General features: G+C 28.9%; 3 protein-coding genes across 12 annotated transcripts in view; 2 read left to right on the plus strand and 1 right to left on the minus strand.

Annotated features, from left to right (window-relative positions):
* The first annotated feature begins 2,075 nt into the window (after window positions 1-2,075).
* Window positions 2,076-19,026, plus strand: LOC100167700 (phosphatidylserine decarboxylase proenzyme, mitochondrial). Of its 4 annotated transcripts, none has more exons than XM_001943674.5 (6): window positions 2,076-2,345; window positions 11,499-11,686; window positions 16,719-16,952; window positions 17,036-17,612; window positions 17,679-17,839; window positions 17,907-19,026. In XM_001943674.5, exons 1-6 carry the CDS (start codon window positions 2,249-2,251, stop codon window positions 18,144-18,146), a joined length of 1,497 nt encoding a protein of 498 aa, XP_001943709.2. In that variant the 5' UTR covers window positions 2,076-2,248; the 3' UTR covers window positions 18,147-19,026. The 4 variants fall into 4 exon arrangements, with proteins under 4 accessions (XP_001943709.2, XP_003245396.1, XP_003245397.1 ...); XM_003245348.3 differs by lacking the exon at window positions 2,076-2,345 and adding an exon at window positions 2,371-2,727; XM_003245349.4 differs by lacking the exon at window positions 2,076-2,345 and adding an exon at window positions 11,177-11,398.
* LOC100165670 (RAB11-binding protein RELCH) lies at window positions 18,635-24,872 on the minus strand. Of its 2 annotated transcripts, XM_001943726.5 has the most exons (20): window positions 24,463-24,872; window positions 24,189-24,353; window positions 23,823-23,983; window positions 23,207-23,353; window positions 23,069-23,151; window positions 22,692-22,995; window positions 22,497-22,626; window positions 22,283-22,428; window positions 22,071-22,208; window positions 21,660-21,824; window positions 21,428-21,593; window positions 20,868-21,024; window positions 20,668-20,791; window positions 20,467-20,589; window positions 20,241-20,394; window positions 20,048-20,183; window positions 19,778-19,980; window positions 19,554-19,719; window positions 19,373-19,477; window positions 18,635-19,306 (listed from the first exon to the last, which is right to left on the minus strand). In XM_001943726.5, exons 1-20 carry the CDS (start codon window positions 24,671-24,673, stop codon window positions 19,195-19,197), a joined length of 3,096 nt encoding a protein of 1,031 aa, XP_001943761.2. In that variant the 5' UTR covers window positions 24,674-24,872; the 3' UTR covers window positions 18,635-19,194. The 2 variants fall into 2 exon arrangements, with proteins under 2 accessions (XP_001943761.2, XP_029345192.1); XM_029489332.1 differs by lacking the exon at window positions 24,463-24,872 and having other exon boundaries at window positions 24,193-24,328.
* Window positions 24,873-25,129: 257 nt separating this feature from the next.
* LOC100163623 (protein lap4) overlaps window positions 25,130-26,558 on the plus strand; it is a 35,832-nt gene continuing 34,403 nt past the window's right edge. For all 6 annotated transcript variants that reach the window (XM_008186121.3, XM_001943776.4, XM_008186122.3 and 3 more), the window contains exon 1: window positions 25,130-25,960. In XM_008186121.3, coding sequence (XP_008184343.1) covers window positions 25,799-25,960 — 162 coding nt within the window. In that variant the 5' untranslated portion in view covers window positions 25,130-25,798. The remainder of the gene's footprint in view (window positions 25,961-26,558) is intronic.

Consider the following 26,558-nt stretch of genomic DNA (forward strand, 5'->3'; position numbering starts at 1 on the left):
CAAACTTCATAATACAGAATACAGACGCATACAGTATAGCATGTTGCATATAATATAATATTATAGGTATCGTAATTTTTTTTTTTTATATACTTAAAGCTTTATTCAATACTAATTTTAAATGGCATATATTGGCGTTTAAATGAAAAACAAATCTAATAATAATGTTCAATGTAGTATAAAATTCAAAAACAACTATATCCTGTACTATGTTCCTTTATCCTTTAAAAAACAACATTCGGTTACTATAAGTACAATCACAATGGAATATGACTTTTAAATACATTTTAATATATTAATATTATACCTATTGATATGATGAAAATAATTCCTAACAAGTATAGTATTAGAAAATTGTTATAACTAAAAAGTTATAATTATATTTAAAGTTTAGATGTTGGAGGATAAATATTTGTTGAGGTAACTATATATACCCCTCTACCACTTCACTCCACTCATCAAAACTTTAAATCCCTACATATAAGTTATAACTCATAAAATAGGTACTATCGTTCAAAATTACAATATATCGAAGTACTCCAAAAAATATTCTGTTTTGGAATAATTAATTAAAAATGCATACCTATTATCATTAAAAAAAGGTAAAAAGATTAAAAGAAAATAACCATAAAAAGTAAAATATATTAATTTTGAGAACAACTTTGTTTTTAATGACTTAAAATTATGTAAAATAATTATTCTAAAATACGTTAATTATTTCTGAAGCAATGAGTATGAATAATGTGTAAATGTGATATGTGTCCATGCATAAACAATTTTATATTCTGAGCGTAGGGATGAATTTATTGATTATACAATCATGTGTATGTTTTTATTTATATTTTGTTTTTGTCATCGTGTATTTCCATCATAAATATCAAAATCCTTGTTTGAGCACCTCTCCGGGGTAAAATTACCGGATACAATTGGGAATTTAAATCATCCCGCTAACCATTCACACACAAAACAAAAAAATTAATTAAAATCGGTCCAATCGTTTAGAAATGAATAAAAGGCATACAGACAAACATTAATTTATCATTGTTGTTATTTTCAGCCACATTTTAATTTTTCCAAGACAAATTTTACATTAAATCCTTCCCTGTGACTCGACCGATCTATTAGTGAAATACGTATGAAAATCCGTTGAGTACTTTTTGAGATATGCGCGTAAATACAAAAGGTGCTTCCATTTTCGATAAAAAAAAAAACTTAAACATTTTCATCGACTATCTGGAATATTCATCTTCCTCTTCCTTAGCTTAACGGTTCCTGTAGGACCTGAGCTGCCACAAGCAATTCTCTCCATCTTTCCCTGTCCAATGCCAGGTAAACTATCACATTTCTTCCCAACATTTTGATATCTTTCTCTACCGCATCTTTCCACCTCGTTCTTGGTCTGCCTATTTCTGGAATATATATTGTAAAATAATATATAATAATATATAATAATATATAATAATATTAATTTAATTAACCATTAACCAATGGCAACCAATAATTATTATAAAATAGTATCCATTTATAAACAAAAATGTCCATCGTAAATCTCAAAACCCTGTTTGAGCACCTCTCCGGGTTTTAATTTCTTGCTTTTAAATAAGCATACAGCACCCAGGGATAATGTAGCATTCTATAGTTCCCCACACACTGCAGCGGTGGCGGTGGCGTTAAATTCTATTGTCTTAGCTTTACCACCGCGGTGAGCGGTGAAATGTGTCCTGCGGCAATTCACCGCCACCGCTGCAGTATGTGGAGACCTTTACAATAAAAGAATTTTTGAAATAGGTCCAGCCGTTCTTGACCTATATATGGTATAATATTTTTTTTAACTCTCATTTATGTATATAGATTACAAAATCAATGGTATAAATAATTATAAGATGTAAGTAATACAATATTGTACGAATGACGCGTTGTGTATTCAAAATAAAAAATACCGCGTAAAACATTTAGAACTTCTTTGACTTCCACTATTGTGTTACAATAAAACATCTGACTGATAATAAATGTAATTTTTTTTTATTCTTTCTTATCTATATTATTGATTACTATAACCACCTATAACCATTTACTATTTTGGCCTTTACGGTTTCCAAGAAATTGTATATTATCATAAATCATAATCCTTATACTTTTTGGATTATTTGATTCTGATATGAGTCTCGATGGAGCGTGGTGGCCTTTTCTATAATTCTTGTTCTTAATTGTACATTAGTACATCAAATTATTTTGCCCGTTGCAAAAAATGTTTGGAAGGAGCCTGAAGACAACGAAGAGGCTGCTACATCACCCCACTTCACTGCGCACCGTAGAGTACCAAAGGTCGCTGAGGAAAAATTATGGTTAGTGTTAAATGTTTTATTGTGTTTTGCGATATATTATTGAACACGCATGCGACGCGTGTTTAAATTAAATTAATTTGTGTTAGTTTAGCAATGAAAAGTGACAATAAATTCTACTTCTCAATCTCATTCATTTAACACAAATATTTTACAATACTTCATGTAGTAGTCAAGGCATAGTCATTAGTGAGTGATAATAAGATCGAAAGAATTTTTTTTATTTATTTTTCACTGTACAATCTGTTCAAATAAATGTAGAACGATAATTAAATGTGACGTTTGGTGATAAAATAAATACATGATTCACAGTAACCTCTCCCACTAGAGGAACTTTGATGAAAGCATTTAATGGATAATATTGTTCATCCTTTGATTGAGTTAAGTGAGTACAGTATTTTTCACATTCAAAGAAATTAGTTTAATACTTATTTATTATTGTGAGTTTGTTGAACTATTAATTTTGAATTTTAATACTCAATATATTTCAATATATTTGTAGTTACATTAGCAGTTTACATTGCTTTTTGCATAAGGTCCTATTTTAGATTCTGGGATGGACGTATTGATATTACTATGATGTATGTTATTGTTTTTAATTTTTGTGTCAGATGACACTTTTTCTTGTAGAAAAAATGTTCCGATCATCAACTTCGAGAGAGGTTTCTATATAGTAACAAATTTGATTTAGTTTTTTCTTAGGTAGTTAAAAAAATTGGAAATTTCTCAATATTTTCCAAAACGATCTTGAAAAATAAAAATAGTGATACGGAGTTATATAAACATAAGTTAAAATTGAAGTACCTATTATTATTAAATAATACCCAAAAAGTTAAACTGTCTTCGTTTTGGATTGGTTTTCTTCGTATAGAATGATTCATCACTGAATTCAGATTAACACATCTATTACAGTGATCTACACAATGACAGGGTACACTCTACACTGGCTATGTTAACATTTTTCTTTTTAGTTTAACTATTTAATCAAATACTATAAGTACTAAGTTTCACATAAAATAATATTAATAATACAATAATACAATTGAAATTGTTATGTTGTTACTCATTGACATAAAAATTAGTAGTGCCTTCCTAATACAAGTTAGTATTTAATAGAGTTAGTTTTGTAAAAATATACATTTTTCATTAAAAGCTTTGGGCTGTCATATAGTATGTGATCTATTGGCAAAAAAAAAAAAGTTGTTTGACATCGCTTTTGTTTGCAATGTAAATCTCGCCTTTCTTTGCCCATTTCCTAACATATGTACAAATTCATCTCACTTCCACACTTATCACATTGAGCATTTTCATTGCTTGTCAAAACATTTTTTATTAATAAAAAATGAATATTAATATAAAGTTGGTGGTTGATTCATCAGGTACTTATGATTAAGTAAACATATTTATCCATTTTGAATGCGTGACTGTGTGAGTTCCATAATAATATGTACCTAGAATAAATTGTTGTGTCATACAATAGGTAGGTGATGTACTGAGCGTCTGAGTCCATACTTTTACAAATTGTCAAAGCATTGTTATCGAAAGTTTTAAAGTATAAGGTCCTAAAGATAAAGTGTTAACTTAGAAAACAAGATTAGACCGTATCTATCGATGATCATAAGCCCGTGTATAAACTGGCCATTTTGCGGGTAGACCACATCCTATAGGACAGGGGTGGCCAGCGAGAAGAGACTCGCAAACCACCAAATATATTAATAAATATGGAAGAGCCAAGATGTATAAAAAAAAAAGTCATATTATATATTATAAAATAATATGACCTTTTTTTTCTAACATCTTGGCTCTTGCGTTAATTTACGTCTAATGTTACGTTAAGATGCGAGCCTCAAAAGTCTATGACGCGAGCTGCGGTTTGGCCACCCCTGCTATAGGAGATAACAACAGCCGGGAGAACGCGTTTGCCGGTTGATCGCATACTATATGACAGCCAAGCTTAGATAAATAACTAAGAAGACACAATACATTTTTACACATTTTTAAAGAAAAGCAAACATTAATACATTTATTAACTTAATATTTTTTCTCAATTAGAGAATAAATAAAAATAAATAAAAAATGTAGGTAAATAAGTATTTTCTGCTTGCATTATTAGAATATACCATATGGCATACAAATTAATATTTTAAAGGTAATTTAAAGTTCAACAAAGAAAGGTTGTGCTTAAGGATGCATTATTTAAGTATTATCATATTTTTAATTTGTCCCCTAATCAGTTTATGTTACTTTTATTTTATTTGGTTGAATAATTAATAGATATAATTATAAGAATAAATGTTTTAGAAATATGATTTTGATTATAATATAATTATGACATAATTTATTGGGACACCACACGTCATGACAAACCAATATAATTACCTAGTCCAGCATTTCTTAAACTTTTTTATCCGTGGAACCCTTTTTTATATCCACTTTTATCGTAGAACCCCTACTTTTTTTTTAGATTTTTTTATTTAGTATTCAACAGTAAGTTATTATAACTCGACAATTAGAACCCATACTTTGTTTCAATAGTTTTAATGTGGATGTAAGGATTATTTACAATAAAAATTATAATAATTCATTTAATAATTATGTATACACACTATTCTGTATTTAAGTCAAAAAATATTTTAAATAACAGACAATAATAGGAATTCTAAATTTTAATTTTCATGAGATGAATGAAATTACTTTTTACTATAACAAATATTCTTAATATTGGGCTTTATTTATGAAAGTTGTATTCTCATATTAGGTTGGGCATCAAGTCTGTTGTGGTATTTTGTTTTTGTTGGTACATAAGTGGTGAACCCTGTTTCACACATATAAGTGCGCACTAACCAACCTTGGTTACAAATGGTAAATGTGCAAACACGGCCTTTTGTGACAATTGAGGATATTCATCTTTTGAAATGCACCAACATTTAACACAGAGATCAATTTAAAATTTTGAAAAAAAAAACTTAAGTTTTGCGGAATCTTGAAGTGATCTCTGCGGAACCCTGGGGTTCTGTGGAACACAGTTTAAGAAACGCTGACCTAGTCGAAGACTTTTTGAGGTTTTATTAAACATTCTTAGATAAGTGCCCAAAATATTATTAGTAGAACGACAAATTATTTTATTTAATTGGTAATATATTTTATATTTTGTTTAATCAGTACTTTAATACCATTCCTATTTCCTTTCATTGGAATCAACAGATAAAAACTTTAAGAATGCAAAAAATCAACTTAAAAATTAACAACTAAAAAATATAAACTTAAGTTCGGTGCCCTTAAAATGTTGGGAACTTTGGTGTCTTAGTGCAGTTTACTACCTTTGACTCATCTTGGCCAGGCAGGTATAGCTTACTTAATATAAAATTATATAATATTTGAAATTGAGCAAAATCAAAATTAAAATTAACATTATACCTTCAATAGCTATTATGAAATATTTTTTTTTTATACTGTGTATTAATTATATAAATTTGTTTATTAGGAATTAAATATCAGGATTAGAATATGAAATATTAATTATTTTATTAGATCTTATAGAAAGAATTTAAACCAATTCTTTATTTTATTTATGCAAACCCATTTTTAATTTGTTATATAACTGAATTAAATACTAATAAATGTGTGCTTATGTTGTATAATGAAGGTAGTTAATATGTATTTAATTTAGTTTATTATACATTATTACAATTTCAAGAAGAGTGGTAAATATCTAAATTTATGAATCTAGTTCATAATATATTCTGTTTTATAGATTTAATATGTATATTACATTTTAATTAAAATAAAAGGTGATTAATAATTAGGCTTTTAGGTACCGAATTAGAAGACATATTATATAACACATTTATATTACCTACATGAGTTCTTTAAAAACAGATAACAACTAAATGCCAACAACTTGATTTCGACCAAAATCTGAGTTGCCGCTTTATATTACAAATATTACACCATTACCCAATAAAATACAGTTATTAAAAAATTAAATCAAAGTTATAATTTATATTAACTTAAATTAATTATTTTGCATCCAAGAATTAGGTTATAAAAAATATTAATAATGAAGAACAAATATACTTTGGAATGAAATACGTCATAAAATAGAATTTAACCATCATTCATTCATATGCGTAACAAGAAATTAGCATAATATATTATACTGAAATAAAGTATAATTTTTATATTTTATGAAGATATTAACAGAATAACAATATTAAATTGCAATTTACCAAACCGGTTAATTTCATCATAAGAGTTACGATCTTATAATTATTTTTTTTTTTTTAATGCGTTATATATTAGTACGTAATAAGACGTAATGACTAATAAAATACCAATGTAAAATCAATTAGTTTATCAAAATCTGTAAAAGATTAGCACAAAAACAATTTTTAAAATAGGCATGTTTTATTATTAGTGTTATTTGTATGCAAACTACAAAAAAAAATGTTTATATTTTTCTTTTATTCATAATTGGAAAATGAAAGTCATAATTATTAATTATTTAATACCATGTAATGATGTGTGTATATTGTAAACCTACCATATTATGTGCATAATCCTTATCATATAGTTTATCTACCTACATATTTATTATTCAAGCAATTATTGTAGTTCACATATTTTATTTTTTTAAACTAGCCTAGCGGCCTCGCGACAAATACGTCTCCAGACGATGCGGTATTTGTTTTTCGGATAATATAATGATTTTAAAAATGTATAATGCCCCGCGTCTTTGTCAAAATTAGGTTCACACAGACGTGGCCCAAGTCGAGCAGCTTTCTTAAATTTCATATAGGCTGGCTACTAGGCTGAGAAGACCGCAGATAAAGAATTTGTGACTCATGTCAAAAGCTGCTCCATGTGGACGCCGCGCGCCTTTGAATACAATTACAAAATAATAAGATTTAATAAGCGTGTTTAATTTTCAATAAATTTTAAATTTTTTTCCGGGACTTTTATATTAATTTGTTAAAAATATAAAGGTTATGAACGATTCTCTTAAAAATATTACCTATATAAATTTATAAGTTTTTTATAAGCTCATATTCTGAAAAAATAAGGAAGTTAATACAATTTAAAAAGAAATTGATATCAAGCTATTGTATACTGAATACTTTATTTTATATACAATGTATTTATTGGTATTGTTTACCTAATTATATGAATAAATTTATAAAACGCTAAATATACCCACCTATCATAAAATGTAATTAAATAATCTTGGTGGGACCACGTATTCGTCGTTTCTAATTGGATGTTGATTAATACTTAGAAGTCACATGTTTGATTATCTATATGCCATTGAAATAAGTGGTTATGTAAAATGGTTATGGCCATTGTTATGTGTGAATATCTTTAAACATATTTCTTCCTATTAGTTCCACGTGTAATAAATAATGTTGTTCATCAATATAGTGAAAATATAAACACCTTACGTCATATTTTAAATCAAAGACAATTACAACCGATTACAACTAAAAATTTAATTTATTTTGATATTCATTATTACCTATTGATATTTTAATTTAGGTACATACCTACCTATTTAGTATTTATGTAACCTATATCCCATAGGTACCTAATTTCGTTTACAATTTCTTAAATTTCACTTCTAGGGTGTTATTTTATTAAACAATTTTCTTGACAATTTTTAAAAAAATACAATATTTGTCCATTCAAAATTTTCGATTGCAACTTTTCGTCTGTAACCAAACACAAACTACAAGAACAATTTCTTAAAATTATAATTATTAGTTTAATAATGTTTCCCATTAAATAAACTAATCATAATACTATTACTACTAAATACTACAGTAAATGTTAGTATTATCCACCCGCTTAAATACATCAGAAATCATTTTACAGTTGATACATTTTAAAAATTGTTATACTATAATTTATTTGTTATAGTTAGATTTTATATATTTATATCTTAACGTTATTATTTTTATTTCCTTTTACTTTTTTATGTTATTTGGTCGATACCTAGTAATATTTCATTTTTATTAAAACAATTTATCATATAATTAATATAATTTAACAGTGTAGATATTAATCTTTACGAAAGTAGAATAATTTTAACATGGTGTATTATTATGCTAAAAAGTAATTAAATAATAATAATTTATTACAATTTATGTATAAAAAAAAAAAAAACTTATTATTTATAAATTACTTAGTACTATTTAAGTACAACGCAAGGATTTACTAATTTTAAGATTATATTATATAGCCAGGTTTCCATTATTCGGATAATCGGATATTTTAAATTAGTAAGTAAGTATTTTAGGAAAACGTGTTCTTCTAAAGGGGGTGCCCCTTCTATTTAAAATACTTCGAGTCTCCAACAAAAAACAACTTTCGCATATTTCAGGAAGTCATCAATTCCGTCTTATACTCTTATCTAATGCACATTTCATTATATCATTATTATATTACATATTCTTTTACTGAATGTGATTTCATGCAGTTTCTTATGTAATGTTCAATTAAAATTAGTTTGAACTTTTGTAACTTTAAAGGATGCTAAACCCGCGTATTGTGCTATATCACATGTTTTATACAATAAATAACTATGGAAAGTTATACAATTTTAAAATTAAAATATCAATAAATTCCTATGAAGTTCCCTGATGATATTCTTACCTTCAAGTTGGATAATAGGTCAATTCACTCTAATATTAAAACTAACTTAACTAAACATTTAAAATTAGTTCTGCTGAACGTAAATTTTGGTATGTCGTACGCTTATACCTAGGCATAATCCTTTGTGAGGTATCGATAGCCTCCCCCTCCTGTACGCTGTGTCATGATCTATATTTGTGTAATTTCAAGTAAAGTTTGTATGCACTATGTCTTGTAATCAAATACAATTAATACAAGATTTTTATACCCCCCCCTCATAAAATTAACCTGAAGACTGAGCTGTTTATAACACGGAGATAAACACATGAAAGTTGGCATCCTCTTGTATAATACATACAACAATATTAAATAGAGATGTTATGAAATCATAATGTAAATACTAAATACCCAACCTAGACTGTTATCCAAGTGTACCGCAGGCTACGAAGTATAGAACTCAGTTTTTATATGTTTTATATATTATGTTTAATATATAAATAGTATTTATTTTTAGTAGTTAGATTTATATAAAGTAGTTAGTTTATATTTATATATATATTAATATTATTATATCCCTGTCTAATGCCTATATTATAGGGAATATATTTTTATTAGTTATAGATAGTTTAAAAAATTATATTAGGCATTCAAGACTTGAATAATGTATTAATTTAGCTCTACATAATAGATAAAATAAATATAATATATATGTTATATAATTTTTAATTATTGTTTTTTAACAAATTTGCTTTGAGCCCAAGACTGCATGTGCAAGGTAAAACTAGTAAATAAGTGTTAATTTATTGTTAATTTATAACTTATACCTTTACTAACTATATTCCGTAATTCCGTTGGACGACTTTTAACTTTTTCAGGTTTATTTCACGCAAATAGTATTATAATAGTCTTATCAATTTTTTATTTTGTTAAGTGTACATCAAACGATCAAGCGTTAGTACAATATAATATTTTATGTTGAATCTCGAATTAACAATATAAACATATTATTATTGTTATAAACTTATAAATCCAATCAATAATCAAAAGTTAATCTGAAGCTTAAAAACTTTAAATAATAAAGTTAATAAGTTAAGGTATTACATACCTATACCTATTACGGATTCTTCTCTCAAGCCATCAACTCCCACAGCGCTTGTACTCATTGTAAAAATAAATAAATTTACAGATTGTATAATAAATTAATGTTACACAAAAAAAAAAATTATTACTAGGTTAAGTACCAGTGTACCTCTTATTTGTTCCGTTGATGGTTTGAGGTTTCTGAATATTAAAAAGTAAAAACACATTAATTTTTAATTTTATATTATGTAATAATATTGCGAAGCAAAATATGCCAAAACTAAGTTAAATATAATGTCGTGTACCTACTGATAATAAATAAGATTTATGAATATATTAATTTATAATCAATTAGGTATGATTTGAGTTTCACATAAGATCCGTGTTAAAAATATAATTTGAAAAAATATCTTAAGAATAACGCATTTTTCAATTTATTTAGTAAAACCTATATTCTTATTTCTTAATAGTATAATAAAACGATTTAATAAAGTAAAAATATTTGAATTTAAGCTGTTAACACTTATATAAATCTTTAATATTATACCTATTATATATTTTTATGTGTTTAATAGTAGAACAGACATTATTACAGCGATAAATCGTAAGAAACCGTAGAAGTTGAAGTCAATTATACATAAAGCAATTTTAAAATGTAGTCAATCATTGTAATTTTTATAATCGGGTAACAATAATTTTACCATGTGTATTATGTAGTATGTACAGTCAATAAACCATTTAAATAAAAGTAGTGTGACTAGCTTAAATTCATATTCTATTTTAAGTATAAACTACTCTAATTAGTATACATTAATACAAATTAGATGCCATGCATCGACACATAATCTTTGCAAATATGTAATATACATACTATACGTGTATATTATATATACCTATACGTTCATATTTTTAACAAAGGTCAATTCAATTAAAAGCAATTGAGCTTGTTACTAAATTTTCGAGGGAAAAATGTTCTAAGGTATTAATAAAAACATTAACAGGTCGATGATATTTTTAAACCTTTTATATCAAGTTCAACATATCTAAGGTGTTTAAAATGTTGATGATCTATTTTATTGTTACATTGACAGTTAGGAATCTATTAAAAATATAATAAGAAAAATGTGGTTGGGAAAATTAAGAGTATAGCCGGGTATTACGAGTATTAAGGTCATTACGCCGACTGATTTACTCCAAACCTCTTCCATCACGCCACCACACGCGCGCTCACACGCATCAATTTTATTCGCCTGATTATTTAAACATTTACACGCGGACACGCGTCATGGATGAACTATGGATACAATACTACTATGAATTAATTGACATGTGTACCCAATATTGCGCCTGTGTGTAACTTCGCCTATTTTGTTTGTTTTTTTTTCCGTAATTGTTTTTTAAATTCGTGTTAATTTCCATATTCAAATTATTAACAACCTATTTATCTAGGTACCGGAAATGATGCCGGTGTTCAAGAAGTAGTGGCAAAAAATTCACGATGGTGGAACTGGACAAACCTGATTTATCCCATCCCCACTGGTGTAGGGTTGACTTTACTAGCTGTACTTCAATGGCGTCGTTTAAACAAGCAACAGCCAGAAAACGAACAACAACCCATCTATACGCGGAATCTAAGGGTAAACAATTTCATCAAAATATTCTAAATAATGTTCAAACAATTTATAATTTTTATTAAATTCTTTTTTGTTTTGTTATTAAAATTGTAGTGACATATTATGCTATGTAAATTTTGCTCATTACTGATTAAACAATGCAAAACAACACTTGTTGGTAAATAACTGTTGCATACACAAGTATGTACAAAAATGTATTGCATTTACGTCAGAAAAAAAATCAGATGAACATGAATAATTTATAATAATATGAGCGTGCTATTTGAGTAAACTTATGGTTCATATTATACTTATTAATATTACATGAATAAATTATAGTGTTAAGTTAATAAGTCTATTTATTTTAAAGTGCAATATGCTCGTTAAAATAATCAGTTTCTATATAAAATATGTCAGATAACAATGATATAATATTCCATGTTTATGTAATGGGATAATTATTAGTCTATTATCAAAGATAGAATAATGAAGGTGATTACATTAATCGCAATTTTTATACTACCTATATAATATAATACTTTAAATTACTATGAGTACCTAATTGATTAAAAAGGGACTGAAGCAAACATTTTTGCTTAAGAGGACTTCAGCGTACTATTTGTTTTTTCTCTCAAATTTTCGTTAAGCTGATTCAATTCAATGTTTTTATCTTTAATTTTAGAGTGAATTGACCTATTATCAAACTTTATGTTGCACCTTATTGGCTTGCATTGATATTTTAATCGAGTTATGGTCATTATAACATTGTAATATTTAACATAGTTATAACTCACTTTAAAATTATAATATCAATAAAAGCGTAGAGGTGTTAAATATTCTTACCTTTATGTTAATAGCTTAATTCACTCCAACATAAAACCTAATAACACAAATTAGATCGGCTGAATGCAAATTTGGTGCGAATGACCAGAATCTGATAGAGAAAATAAATAATGCGCTGACATAATAGTGAGCTACACTAAAAATTAGAAATTGAAACGATTGTGTTTAGAATATTCACGGTGTATAATTTATAATGTATACAATTTTTCGGTTTAGATACGCCCATAGGTAAACAGCAAGCCTATTAGTTTATTGACATACGCCCTTCTTCCCTTTCTTTTTTATACAAATCAAAGTTGTGAATGCCGCCCTTCTCTCATTAGTTTACTTTTGTATAAAATAGTACTATATTGCATTGATTGTTTTATTATAGTTTATAGAATTATAGAACTACAATGCGTATTACGTATAATTTTTTAACCCTAGTAACTGCATATTATATTCCGGTGATAGTGTTTAATTAAAAATATTACCAAGGCATTTGACGACAAACGATTTAAAATATCACATCTCGGTTATTCCTAAAATAATCTGGTCAAGTTATATTTAAATTTATAATATATTATACAATCTTTTGTTGGTTATTTTTAAGTATGAAGTAGTTATTTATAATCCAAGGAATACAAGGCGCTATTGTATAACAGCTTTAAATGGGAAGACATCAATTTCCTCGTCAATTTCAATCTAATTATTTTATTAATATAGAATATTAGATATTAATTATCTGTTTTATATAATATTATTAGGCATCCAATACAATATTTTGTATGGAGTATGTGAATGTGAATGTGAAAGGATTTTTCATCTCAGATTTAGCAAGTTTATATTATTTATTATTTTATTATATTGCTAGCTCTAATTAATTTATTATGAATACAGATTCTGTCTAAAATAAAACCTTTAAAAATTTACTATTTTGTTGATTGAAAATGTACAATGGTGTATACAGGAATTTTCATTGGGAGAAATATATATTCATTATTTCTAAAATAAATCGCAGGGTAGTGCCCCCGCACTAATATTATATTATAATATAAACAAAAACCGACGCATCCGAGTTGGGTCCCGATCACTAATGGGCTAATCGCAGGTACTACACTAAAGTTGGTCCTGGATAATTTTTGTTGAGTACTACAATATACTAACATTTTTCTTCCCATTTTAAGTCAATTTAAATCAAAGGTGATGTAATAATTTTCTTATCAATATAATATATTATTTTATAATCATATTATTATTACTCACACAAAAGGTGTAGTTAAAAATGTTTTTTTACAGTTTCTTTTAGTTTTTTTGACATTAAAAATATAAATTAATTGAATTGAATTTTGTAAGTTATGATATAATTTAAATATAGTTAGGTACAACACCAAGAATTAATGTCGTATACATTTTTACCAATACAAAAGTGATTTTTTTAACCAAATTTTTATTTATATTATTTAATATGTACCTACCTATATTTTTTTTATGTACAGTAAAACTCCGATTATCCGGACTAATTAATGTCAAGGGTGGTCCGGATAAGCAAATATCCGGATGATTGACATATGACATTTTAAAAGATATATAGTGACATTGTAACATGACAATTCACTCGTTATAACAATTGAAAGACTAAACTGTGCGACGATTAGACATCAACTGACCATTGGCGCAATTGTCTGTGTTTTGTTGGAAGTTTTTTTACGATAATTCCAACAAAACACAGATAATGTTCTTAGCGTCAAATTTCATAATAGGTCGATTTGCTTTAATTTTTAAGCTAACGGCATAAAACTTGAATTTCTGAGCGTGAATTTGGTATGTTACGCTTTAATTTGTCAGACGGAGAAAACACATGCGGGTGTGTGGCGTCCTCTTAAAAGACGACCTTTTTTTTTCGTCCGGTTAATTGGACGTCCGTTTGATTGGCGTTCGGATAATCGGAGTTCTACTGTATTTTGATTTTTTTCTTTGGTGGGGGGGGGGTATTGTACCTAAATGTGTATTATTTCTTAAATTCTACAATTTTTATAATTTATATTTTTTTAAAGGCAGAGATACAAAAAAAAAATTTTTAAAAATTTTTTTATTCACTCTTCTGTTAATATAATTTCCCTTAAGATATAATAACCTACACACGCGATCCTCCTTGGACCTTTTTTTTAAAAATCTGAGTTAATTCCCGAATTTAAAACTGCTATAATTACTAGTTGGAACCGGATTATTGTAGATATGTACTATACCTACTTGTTGGGTCCCGAATTCGTTTAGGTATTACACTAGTTAGGTTCCTAATACTTGTTGGTGTCAGGTGAGCACTACACTATACGAACATTTTAACAGAACTGTGAATAAAAAATAAAATTTGTATCTCTGCCTTTAAAAATATAAATTATAAAAATTGTACAATTTATGAAATAATACAAATTTAGGTACAATACCCCCGCTCCACCAAAGAAAAAAAAACAAAATATATTATTATATCTTAAGGGATATTATATTATATTAAGGTACCTACTATTACAATTTCACTGTATTCCGTGTAATAGCGTAATCCGGTGTGTTACCTGTTACCAAATATTTGAAAATATTCAACTACTCCACCGTGGTTATCAATTACTATAGTGAAATCATTTTACCTGTACAATATTATTTAAGTTGGTGAATAACAACGAGACAATTAATTCAGAACACGGACCACATGGTTACACGGAATACGGTGACAGTGTAATACCTAAAAGTCGTAACCTAAATGGCTAGAACTCCTTGTACCTATTCGTATATCTAAACGTAGTAAACCGTACACACTAGACAAGATATGTCCATTCTAAATAATAATTATAGTATAATATATTGATTGTTGACATTGGTCGTTGAATATAATAACAATAATAATAATTTGAAAATAATCACAAATTGAGAAATTAGATTAGTATATCTATTTTAGATTCTGACCGGAGCGATGAATGTATTAATTTTACAATGCCGTGTTTTTTTTTATCTGCCTCGATTTTCAACTTCAGTGTCTGTTCTGGTGGGAAAGTGAATCTAGTTGGTACTTTTGAGAGGTCAATATTGAAAATTCCCAGTAGTTTTCAAAAACGATGGGAAAACCAAAAAAAGCATTAAGAAAAAACGGGAATTATTACGAAAAACCAGTTTTTTTTTGACTAAATCAATATAGTTTTTTTGGTGTGACTAAAAAAAACCCGTAGATAAATGGAATCTTCACAGAAACTTTTTGTGCTTTTAAAAGGCATAAACAATGTTTGATTATTATTAGTTTTATTAAAATTATTGAAAATAAAATATCTCAGTCAAAAAACTTAAAAATATAACACAAGGTTCCACGTATTTTTTACGGCCATCAAAGTTAAAATGTTTACGACATTGTCCAATTCACCAGTAAAATAACTTTTTCTTCAAATTTCTCCAAATGTTCTACACATGATAACATTTTAAAAATATTTTGAGTTTTTTTGAAAATTTATCAGTCATGACAATTAGCAAATTCTTTTGGTTAAAAATAAATAAAATGTTCAATTTTTATAGTTAACAGTTGAAAATTTAAAACTAGGTTTCTCATAAGTAGTTACTATAAACAAATAATCTAAAAAAATATAAACATAGTTTTTTTTTATAGACATTGTAATTTCACATTTGGACAAAAGTAGATATTTTAATGAAGATTTTAATGACTATTTTAGTTATTTAATTGTAATATAAAAAGTATTTGTGGGTACCTACTTGAAACTTTTGAAGTATTATATTTTAAACACACAGTGACATTTGAAATTTTCTATAAAAAATAATTCAACCTACTGTAATACTAATAGTAAAATATATTATTTGACTAGTAATAATTTCATAAAATATACACATACTTGTAGTAATAACGGCTGACTGAAGGTCTTCACTCAGAATTGTTTTTTTACAAACAATGATTTTATATCATTGAATTCAAATTTAAAAAATCCATTATAGTGACCCACACTACTTATAAATATACAACAGAGCACTATGCACTTGCCTACCTTTTTTTCTTATCAAAAGCAAACTCACTATAGCACTCCGCCCCTCCCATTTTATAATATTCATTTCTGGATGACAAGATCTGTAAAAGTCTAGAATTAAAAAAAACTAAAACATTTATAATGGAATTTTTATTTTTCATTGGTTTTATTTCTAATAATTGATTTAATTTTAATTTTGTTATTTTTTTTTTCAGCTATCCTTTTACAAAGCAATACCATTAAGAGCAATGTCGCGCTTATGGGGATATATTTCAGGATGCTACATTCCTCGGCAATTGAGATATTGGTTATATACGGCCTACTCAAAATTGTTTGGCGTTATTATAAATGAAATTGAATTACCCATGGAGTCTTATAAAAGTTTAGGAGAATTTTTTGCTAGACGTTTAAAAGATGGCGCTCGGCCAATAAGCTTTGATAGTCCAATGGTAAGAGATTTCACATGTATCTTAAATATTTAATGATATTTGTGTTGTTTTTACAATTAATAAATTTATATAAATGCTAACAGGTGTCTCCAGCTGATGGCACCATAGTGAGTGTTGGACGTGTTACATCTTGTCAAGTTGAACAAGTTAAGGGTGTCACGTATACTATCAAGTCGTTTTTAGGTTCACCAACTTGGCAAGAAGATATAGCTACATCAAACTTAGAATCCTCACCAATGAATACTGCAACAAAAAGTGATATGATGAAGCAAGACTCCTCTACATCCAATTGTAGTGGTTGGTCTATTAATTCCACTTTCCTATTTTACCATTACGGCCTTCTCACTATGCACATGTACTGCATCAATTTCATATTCAACTTCCTCTCACAAGGTGTAAGCTTTTTCAGTCTATCGTTTAAGAAACAAGATGTAGCATTGTCAGATGACACACAGGAAAAAACGATTTCTGTTGAACGACAAGACAAAAATGATGGCGAATGTCAGCCATTTGATCCTCATTGGAACGAATATAAATCAAAGTTGTTGCATAATCCAGACAATGAATTGTATCAACTGGTGATTTATTTGGCTCCAGGAGATTATCATAGATTTCACTCACCAGCTCAATGGACTGTTAAATTTCGAAGACATTTTCAAGGTACATATTATTATATTGTAAACATTTTTAATTTGGAATTACCAATATTTATTAACTTTTTTGTAGGTGAATTATTAAGTGTCAATCCAAAAATAGCCCGTTTACTACCAGATTTATTTGTGTTAAATGAGAGGGCTGTATATGTTGGAGAATGGGAACATGGATTCTTCTCAATGACTGCTGTAGGTGCCACAAATGTTGGATCAATTAAAGTACACTCTGATAAGGTAAATTTAAAAAAAAAATCATACTTAGTGAATCCTATTATTTACATTATGTGTATGGCTTTTAAAGGGATTGGAAACCAATAAGCGATGCCGTCGAAAAGACTTCAATCAACACGATCGTCCATTCTCAACTCAGTGGTCAATAGGACAAGAAGTTGGAGAATTCAGAATGGGATCGACAGTAGTTTTGTTATTTGAAGCACCCAAAGGGTTTGTTTTTGATGTGGATGCTGGACAAACCATACAAATGGGACAAGCTCTTGGCAGAATACATGTTTCCCAAGTTGATTATATTACTTCAAAATAAATTAAGTAATTAATAAAAATAAAACTCTTGTCTCATAAAAACTTCAGTACATCCTTCTTACAGACTACTTTAAGGCTGACTAAATTTTTAATTAATTTATATCCATACAATAATTATTAATTAATTATTTAGTTTTTATGTTTACGTGATAGAGAGTTTGGAGTCCTGGTCTCTGTAGACCAGTATTATTATATTATATATAATAATTATTTCAATTTAAAAAAAGTATTTTAAAACAATAAAGACAATTTTTTTTTAAATATACTCTGATCCAATTTTGAATTTAATTAGAAAATATATGTATAAATTATTTTAAAATCAAAAATGAGTGACCAAAACTTATACTTAAGTGTGCAACTATTTTTTTTCCACTTTAAAAATGTAATAATCGTTAAAAACCAACATGATATTATTCTGTGTTTGTGTGATATGTATAAAATATAAAATTAATTATGTTATCTAGTATTTTAAAAATGGTTAGTACGGAGTTTTTTTTTTTTTAAACTAGATATGAAAATATACATGTACCCTTATAACCTTCTTGGTTCAATTATAATAATTAATACAATAAATATAATAATTGAATTCATTGCTAGTTATTGGATACTTTTTTTTATATGAAAACATATTCAACACACCGTAGTAAATAGTTTATAGTTATACAATATTTTAAAATGTTTTGTGTCAATTACCATTAGTTTTAAAAATATTTATACTCAAAAAAAAAATGAAAATGTGCATAATATTGAATTGCATTTAATATTTATTAAAAATCTATCAATATTTATAAAAATATATTATATATACCTATAACAATAATTTAACAATAATATAATAGTATAATTATTAAAAATAAAATAAATGTCTTAAAATATCACAATTATCGCATTTGTTTTTTTTTTTTTTGTAACATATTTCATTATTACATATATAATTTATAGATCTAACATGAATCACTTGAATTAAAATTTTTAATACTTGAGATTAATACTCATTTTTGAAACAGTACTTGAAGCCTTTAAGTTTAAGCCGTGTAATAACATAATATTTATTGAGGATGGTTATTTTTCTTCCAAAACATTGTTTGTTTGGCAATATTCGATGATTGAAACATTTTAACCATTTTAGGTTTCAAATCTTGAGTTACACTGCTCGTACCACTATTAAGTAACATTTAATTGATGAATTATGTAAATATGAATAAGATAAATGAAAAATATAATTACGTTTCTGATTGTGACTGTGGTAACCTCGACTCGGCTTCTTTGATCAACATTGTTGACAATTCTTTTTGAGATAAATTATTTATGTTACAAAGTTCCTCTAAACACCTACACAATTTTTTAATATAATTTAAAATTAACGAATTGTTATTACTAAATATTAACAAGATAGCATTAAAATTACCTTAAACTAGGCAAAAGAGATGATGTGATTGCACTTGGAGATAAAGTACATTCATAAAGAACTGTACTGAATGCATCTAACAATACACGAGTCAGTTCTATTTTTCTTGTTATGTCAGACGTTCTTACAGCTACACCAGAGTACATATTTAACTGCACCATCATCACTAAGAAATTAATTTAAATTAAATTTCATAGTAAACATAACATTTTTTTGTCAATTACCATCTTCTCTGTAAGCTTGATCTGATTTGGGAGCCAGTTTGCCAAAAGCTGTTATGAGTTCAGACGCAAATACTATGCTATCACTTAACGTCCGATCGTCCATTAGACTTTTCATCTGAAAACGACATTTTTCAATAGTATCCTTGTTATTTGTTGTCATCATCAGTTGACCAAGAACTGGAACTAGGGCTATTTTCACATCACTGAAATCATACGTATAGAATTTAAATTCCATTCATTTTTTGAATAGTTATTAAGTTAATAACAAACCAATTAGAATCGTTTGAAAGTGTAATGAGAGCTGGCACAATTCTGTTGGTTATGTTAATATCAGACAAGTATGGCATGACAGATAATAATAGTTCAGTCACAGCTAAACGAACGGCTTCTTTTTGACTAATTACACCTATGAAATCAGTAATTAATATTGCTTTTACAAAGTGATTTAGTCTTGTTACTATACCTTCCCAGAGAGATGATAATATTAGTTCATGTAAACGTTGATGGTTAAGTGCTAGTTGACTGACAGTAAATTGCAATATATTGATGGGAACACCGCACAAGGGTAACATGCACACATATTTTTTTAAAGTTGCTTCCAACTCTCGATCTTCACGCTAGAAAATGTAATATCAAATTATTATACAAGGTAAAAGCTTACAGTTTTTTTTTTTTTAACACTAACTCACCTCAATTGGAGCTAATACCGAACACATGTATGTACATAGGAGAGTCATTGATGGTAACGCGTTAGCAATTTTACCCAAAGATTTTTCAAGATCTTGTATCTTTTTTACAAATAATGGTTTTACCTGTAAAAAAATATTTAAAAAAATTATTATAGTTATCCAATACTGTGTATTATAAAAAATAATTATAATAAGTCATACTCTATTTTGTGTGAACTTGGATCCAAATCCACAACAAAACGATTGGAATAATGCCATGAGTGACTGCAAAAGCTTTTGGTTTTCAATTGAAACCAAAGATGAAGATTCTATTAAGCTGGGCAGCCTAAATATTAAATACAGATTAATAAAGTATTCATAAATAAATTTCTTTTAAGCACAATAGAAAAAACAAATCGCACATGCATTCAAAAAGCCACTGTAGTCTAGGCCATGTTATTTTATTGTCTTCAACAACAGCATCAAATGTACACATCACTGTACCAATTGTATTATTTGGATCGCTATAGAATACTTGTGGGTTACTCAAACCAACACATATATCAGCAAAACCTGTCCCTGAAACATAAAAAAAAAGGATAATATTATCCAACAAATTATATATTGTTAGTTTCGTGTTATTCTTAACCATTTGAGGACTGATTAATACACACAGATTACACTCATAGAGCTCACAAAGAATGAGAAATTTAAATGTCTGAGCAATGACATATATTAACATTTTATTTTTATCACCATATTTTTAGCAATGATGCATAAGTATGTCTTAAATAAGTGTATATAATAAATATTAAATATATTGGTTAATAAGATAAAACCGTATAAAATAAAGTAAAAACAATGGTGGTAAAAACGTGTATGTTAAATTATAAAGTCAATGTCCCTTATGTCAACATTTTAAAAAACTTATACAAACATAGCTCATTAAAAGGTTAATCAGAAACATTTGTATTTTACTTACTCAGTTCTCCTCTTGGTGTGTCTTCATCTCGCAATGATATACATTCGGGAGCAGATGCTACATATAATACTAAGTATGGAAGTATGGAACGAATAGCGTTGACCATATAACAACAGTTAGATTCTAACTGGTCAGTTTTTTGTGATTTTTTTTGAGAATCAAGATTCTAAATATAATAAGTAATTTAAATAATTTTAAAAAATGTAAACATTATACAACCTGTATAAATAACCTTAATTTGAGTTGTCAAAGAGTTCATTAATCTCATGTAGCAGTTTGATTGTAAACGGCCTTTGTCAAATGCCCATTTTGCTAAGACTGGCAATAAGACTCCAATAGTAATTTCAACTATGTATTTTAAATTGTCTTTTAGGCCAATAAAAAGTAGTTCTTCAATCTACCAAATTGTAAACAGTCTCTTATAATACATCAGTTCACTATATTGTATTCCAAATAAGTTTAGAAAAACTGCACAGCCTCGGAAAGGTAGGACCACAGTGATTCACCAGTAGTCGGCAGCCAACGAGATAACACATGAATTTCCCAAACTTATTTGGAATGGAGTATAGTGCGGTTTTGCTTAGTATAATTATTATAATCAGAACACATTGAAATGGTACCACAATAATTAAACAATAATTACTTGAGCATATTTGTCAGAATCATAAATATAAACAGTATTGATTGCAATACTTTTAATAGTAGCTGCACGGACAGATTCATCAGTGTCTTCAATCAACATTTGTTGCAATACAGAGAGTAAGGATTGCCTAGACTCGCACTAAAAAAATATTTTTAATAAATAATAAATTTGCATAAAAATATTTATGATTATGTTATACATTCTTTACATACACTAATTAATGGGCTAAACCATGAACAAGCCTCTGCAACCAATAATCTTTTCTCAACATATTTATCTGTTAATAAATGCCATAATTGAGGCAATAATTCTCTTTCGAAAAATTCATTATTGGAGTGTTTTAGGAACCAAGATAAACCTAAATTAAAACAAGTAACAAATTAAAACTAGGTACAAATAGTTAATTAAAATTTGGTTTACACATACCACCTATAATTGAACTTCTTTCTTTTTTATTAGGTTTTTTTCTCATATTGAATAAAGAACATAAGATTTTTTCTCTTTCTAATATATCTGGGTGAATGTGCATTAAGAGAACACTTAAAATAATAAAATCCTAATATTTAAAAAAATAAACAGTTTTATTAAAAAATGTATTTAAAAAAAATATATATATATTACTTCTTGTTTTTCGGATTCTAATATATTTTGATCATTTTGATTGCGTAACCTTTGATTTTCAAGAATTCGTAGTATTGGATATAAATTCAATTCAACACCATCATCAGATAATATATCCAAATCAACATCTAAATACATTAATGGCAATTGTTGATCAGGCCAACATTTATTGATTAACATATCATGAAAAACTGATGATTCACAATTTCTTATAACTTTTTGTTTATTACTTTTACCAGGCCGTAACCACTTTTCTTTACACAATTTAGGGGTTACATCAGATAACTCTTTAGTTGATTTGAGCCTGTTGAAATAAGAATAACTTATATTATATTTAACTACATAAAAATACAAAATAAAAATCAAACAATATTTACAATTGTAATTGAGAAAGAAGATTTTCATTATCGTTTTCTAATTGAGAGATTATTTTTGTAAGGTCACTGTAGTCTCCGTCTATCTATAAAATGTAATGTGTTAAGTAAATAATTCTATTCAAATGAATAGAAAAATACCTGGGTAGCAATATTAGCACAATCAAGTATTTCACTCTGACAGGATACATCTGATTTCAAGTAACTTTTAGCTCGATCTCTATACAAGGATAATAGATGAGGGGGTCTTGAAATATTCAGACCAACATCATCCCAGATTTCAAAATCCTAAAAACAGAAAATAATTATTCTGTATTTAATATATCAAGGTAAAATTAAAATAAATAATATATATGATGAAAAAATATATACTCTATTCAGAATAAGAAAGGTACCGCGGCTTGGCAGACTTGTGCGCTTGGGTGTGGTCTCATTCCAAACTAAGTGGCTGACTTGCAAGGAGAAGCAGCTAACGCCGCCCTGTACCTTTCTTATTCTGAATAGAGTATATTATGTATACTGTATGTTTCATAATATGAGTAATGAGTAATTAATGATCACCCTATTAGGTATGTAAATGTTAATGCAAATTATGACCTAACTATGTTACAAGTATTCCATTTTATTATCAATTTATTTATTTTAACAACGAATCATTGTACATTTTTTATTGATCAATAATGTAACATAACAAATATTAAAATATTAAAATAGAGGATAAACAAGTTTAATAATTATAAATATTAAAATAATTTACTTGATTTTCATTTTCATCTGCAAATGTTATTGACGTCAACTTATAATTATGTTGCATTAAATATTCATTTACTAAAAAATTGAGAACCCGCTGTTCGTGTGGTTTGATTCTATCATCATATTGGGTAATTTTAGGATCTTCCCCAGCAAATTCTTCAGATTCTATAAAAATTGTTTGAAGTGGTTAATATCCAGGTATCATTATAAATAAAATTGATTTGAATTTAACTAATTATTATTGTTAAACTATTAAGTACTAGATATAATAAAGGTACTGCCTATAAGATAACAATAATATGTTTGTCAATGTATGAATTATGAAGATAAAACCAAAATATGTTTGTTTCAAAGTACAAAACAATATTACCTACAGCTGCCACTGTCAAATTCGTCCTGAGGGCATTAATTGTGTCTTTGGCTTTGCGCAGTTCAAACTCAAGGATGGCTACTCGTTCATTGACCGTCTTATCGCCATCTTCAGAGTACCTGGTCATCTCCAGTGAGTCCAAAGTCGCTTGACTTGACGACCGAGCTAAAAAAATATTTTAAAAAACACTAATCAAAGCCGTACTTAATGAATAATATATTGTGTAAGATTAAATATACAGACAATAGTAAGGTCTTGCCCTGGTGTAACGTACCCATACTCAGCGTTATACTGATGTTGTCGTTTTGTGGAGACGAGTGTTCGAAGTTACTGGGGTTGGAGAAGAACTCACGGAGTCCAGGTAGCTCCTTTCCAGCTTCGACGAGCTCGTAATGAAGTTCCAGGGCGGTGAGCAGCAGACGGTCGTCCAACAGTTTTTTGGCTATTTCGCCGTAGCTAGGGCCAGTCGGCCCGTCCTCGGCCATCGTTTCTGCGAGACGTCGTACACGCACAGACGGACGGACGAACAGCGATGTCGGGAAACGGTGACTAGAGGACGGGCATAGTCTCGACGAAAATAATTAGTAAATTCTTTTGAGATCAAGACAAACCACTGATTGTCCAATTTCAAAATAACTATAACATTAAACACAATAACGTTATCTAATCTATCTACGTGGTGTCGTGCTCGTGGTTGATTTTGATAACGTCTACGGATAGTGGCAGGGGCCCGTTGCGTTGGTCAAACTGCGATGCTCCCGTTCGCCGGTGGCGGGTGGGGGGGCGCGGTCATCGGGCGCGGCGCGCGCCTGGTGCCCTGATCATCCGCCGTTGCGCGCTGGCCTCACCATACGCCCCGTAAAATTCCCATTGTAGTAATATTAGTAATAATAATAATAATAATAGTAATAATAATAATAATAATAATATATGACATTCGTGTACACGTTCCGGAATGTTGTGGAATGCGGATCGGGAGATTACGTCGTCGTCATCGACGGCACGCCAACCACAACGACCGATGATAGTGGTAGTGGTAGTGTCTATAGACGGCCGTAGTCGGTGGTGGTGGTAGAGCAGCGGCGCAGCACTGAGCACGTCGCACACCGCACACGTCCTCAACGGGGCGGCTCAGCAGTCAGTAGTGCACTAGTGCTGTACCGTTGGCCGCGCGTTTTCCCAACGCTCTATCCTCATTCCTCCCGCACGGTGTGCGCTAACAACAATAATATCCAACTCACGATTGTTGTTGTACCGACTGCACGCGTGTCCGTCTCCCTCCCGCCATCACAAGATTCCGTGAAGGCGTCGTCGCCCACGCAAACGGTTTTTATTCCAATTCGCGTCTGTTTACACCACCGTTGTTATTAGTTATTACTGTTGTTCGTCTGACACGATGACGTTATAACAACGACCGTATTCCCATACCAATACGTCCGGGTGGCATCCAAACTATATAGGTACGTTGTTATTGTTCGTCCGATGGATTCCCGCTGATCGTCCATCAGCCCAGCCGGCCACCGACGACCGATTCCCGTCGATTAAAGCGACCCGACGTGCCGTGTTAATCGTGTCTTCGTAATCATGTCACCCGCAGACTGACCGGTGTCATGTTCCGTTGCATACCGATATTCAAGGGCTGCAACAGGCAGGTGGAGTGCGTGGACAAGCGCCACAGCTCGTTGAACTCGGTACCCGAAGAGATACTCAGGTATGCCAGGAGTCTGGAGGAGCTGCTGCTGGACGCCAACCACCTTCGCGAACTGCCAAAAGTGAGTTGAATATAGGAACAGCCTGTGCTGTAGAGCACCCGCAGTCATCCGAATACAGTTGACAATCACGAGTTAGGAACTCACAGGTTCAAGACGAGAATAGATAGTAAATAGGTATACACCGGCAACCAATGTGTTTTCAATACTATGGTTTTGAAATATATGCGATTAACAGCCAGCCAAAGTTTTTTTTTACTAAAACCTAGACGGACAGGTGTTTTCTATCCTGCAGACATGTTCATTATCATGTCTGTTATTTTTGAAGCCAATACCTGTCCCCCGGCTGTTTAATATTTGATAAATAGTTTCTGTCTGACGTGTTCTATCATTTTAGTAGAAATTCCACAAATATTGTTTTAAAAAAACAAACCAATAGGTACTTAACATGGGTATCTATTATCTAATGTACCTAATTAATAAACATTTAGGCGTAACTTAACATTATAGGTTGGTACACAAACTGTTTTAGCTGTCATTTACCTTCATCAAAAAGTATTTAACATTTTAAAATAAGGTAGGCTTCAAATTATTTTCAATAGATCTGCCTATTTGTAAAACCATTTTCTAAAGATTATTTCTATTGTTTTTTCAATGAAAA

The sequence above is a fragment of the Acyrthosiphon pisum genome, chromosome A2, assembly GCF_005508785.2.
Source record: "Acyrthosiphon pisum isolate AL4f chromosome A2, pea_aphid_22Mar2018_4r6ur, whole genome shotgun sequence".
Lineage (NCBI taxonomy): Eukaryota > Metazoa > Arthropoda > Insecta > Hemiptera > Aphididae > Acyrthosiphon > Acyrthosiphon pisum.